Raw genomic sequence first — 1,894 nt, forward strand, 5'->3', positions numbered from 1 at the left:
TCAAGAATTAATAGAGTAATTTAATTTACCTACTTCAGTTTGTAGCAGCCATGATTTATTTAATATTCCGTTTCTATCATATATTGTTGACAAAACTGCCATAATAAAGTAAACCTTTTTATTACGCAGTTTAGTAAACCTTTGCCTAAAATCTGTCTACAAAGCGCGACGCGACGCAAATAGAACGCTTCCGACACACTTGCAGGGCTGACAGCAGCATTCGACTATCTCGCGTCGCGTCGCGTCGATAGTGTAGATGTGGCATTAATGTGTATCTAAAAAGCTTCTAATAGGATTCCGGTTTAATCTCTTCGCATGGCGCAGATCAGCTTGTCAGTTTAGTTTGCTCGGTTATTGTTGTCACTCTGTTGAGTGTGTTCAGCCGTTGTTTAGTTGGCTTATTGCACGCTGATGTTAAGGCGGAGCTCATCGCTCATATCTGATCATAAGGCGTGTTCTTTGTCCGAGCCTGGGTTGGAGTGTATAATAGTAATTACGCGCATGGGGAAGCTGAACTTCGCTGCTTGAGCTGAAAGGTTCCAGAGAGCGGGTGTTCAAGTTATATCACGACAGATTTACACTTCGAGTCAAGACAATGGCAGAAAAGAGTGGAAAACCAGAATTTGATCAACCTAAGGTATAGTGTTGTTGTTGTCATGAATGCATGAACTAGCTTTTCTGCATCAGAAACAGGTATCATGTTTCGTAACTTGGCAATGTTTAAGTTGTTGTTGAAAATTGGGCTAATCATTGGGGTTTTCGTCTTTCAGTTGAAAAAACCCAGGTAATATGTTTTTCAAAGAAGAAGAAAACTCCTGAAGTTAAATTAAAGTTGTATAAACAAACATTAGAGCAAGTATCACTAATAAGGTATCTGGGAGTATGGATGGATTCCAAATTAACATTTGGGTCACATATTCAGAAGTTAGTTGATAAATGTAAGAAAGGAGTCAATGTGCTGAGGTGCTTGGCAGGAGTAGATTGGGGAGCTACTAGACGTTCTCTTAAAAGGGTATACAGTGCATTAATTAGGTCAGCGATTGATTATTGTAGAATAGTATATAGCTCAGCATCAACCTCATTACTATTTTTGATTGTTCCTGGTTAGGAAGAGTCTGGTGTTTGAGAGATGTGGCGTATTTTCATTACAAGAGGTTGGATTATTCATTTGCTATCAGTCAACATCAGCTACGCACAGTGTTTGGACATTGATGTACTACAGATAAGACTTTCGCACACATCAACTTTCACATGACGAAATACTACAATCTTACATTGCTTTTTTTTGTACTTTTGTGTATTTACATTTTAGGCTATATGTAGCTGTATTAACCTGAATTGAATGTTTTCTATTTTGTATTTAATAAATCCTTTGATTTGAAATCCATTTGACTACTGTACATTTTTGACAATATAGACATTAGTTATGTGGTGACTGCATACATTGCAGATGCATAATAACTGTTTTTCACAAAGACTTAAGTTATAGTAGCTGTAGCGTCTGGACCAATCAAACACACAATTTTTCATTTGATTTAACAAATCAGTTCTTCATTAGATTAACAAATGGCAACAGTCCCCTCACCCAATAAACTGGATGCCAGGATGTCTGCAAATGACACCAAGCCATGGCAACCCTGACACCAGATACTTTTACGACCTCATGGAATGTGAGCAGGGAAAAGCACTGTTTTTGCCCATAAGGAAAATCCACAAGGGAAGGACTTTTCTTTGCTAATTAATTAATAGGAAAACCTTTCTTTGAATGAACACACATGATCTTTCAGGTCATGGTGTATATTATTGTCATCGTGTATTTTGTCTTTGAGATTGTATACTGTTTTATGCAGGCTGATGATCGAAACAATCACTCCTGTCAGCTTACATATATATA

At 37.4% G+C, this 1,894-nt stretch overlaps 1 protein-coding gene across 1 annotated transcript in view; it reads left to right on the top strand.

Annotated features, from left to right (window-relative positions):
- Positions 1–278: 278 nt before the first annotated feature.
- The window catches only part of LOC107564650 (adenosine deaminase-like), a 19,604-nt gene continuing 17,988 nt past the window's right edge, over positions 279–1,894 (top strand). Inside the window, exon 1 of the mRNA XM_016249785.1 lies at positions 279–637. Coding sequence (XP_016105271.1) covers positions 596–637 — 42 coding nt within the window. The 5' untranslated portion in view covers positions 279–595. The remainder of the gene's footprint in view (positions 638–1,894) is intronic.

This window comes from Sinocyclocheilus grahami, unplaced genomic scaffold, assembly GCF_001515645.1.
Source record: "Sinocyclocheilus grahami isolate Dianchi unplaced genomic scaffold, SAMN03320097.WGS_v1.1 scaffold953.1, whole genome shotgun sequence".
NCBI lineage: Eukaryota > Metazoa > Chordata > Actinopteri > Cypriniformes > Cyprinidae > Sinocyclocheilus > Sinocyclocheilus grahami.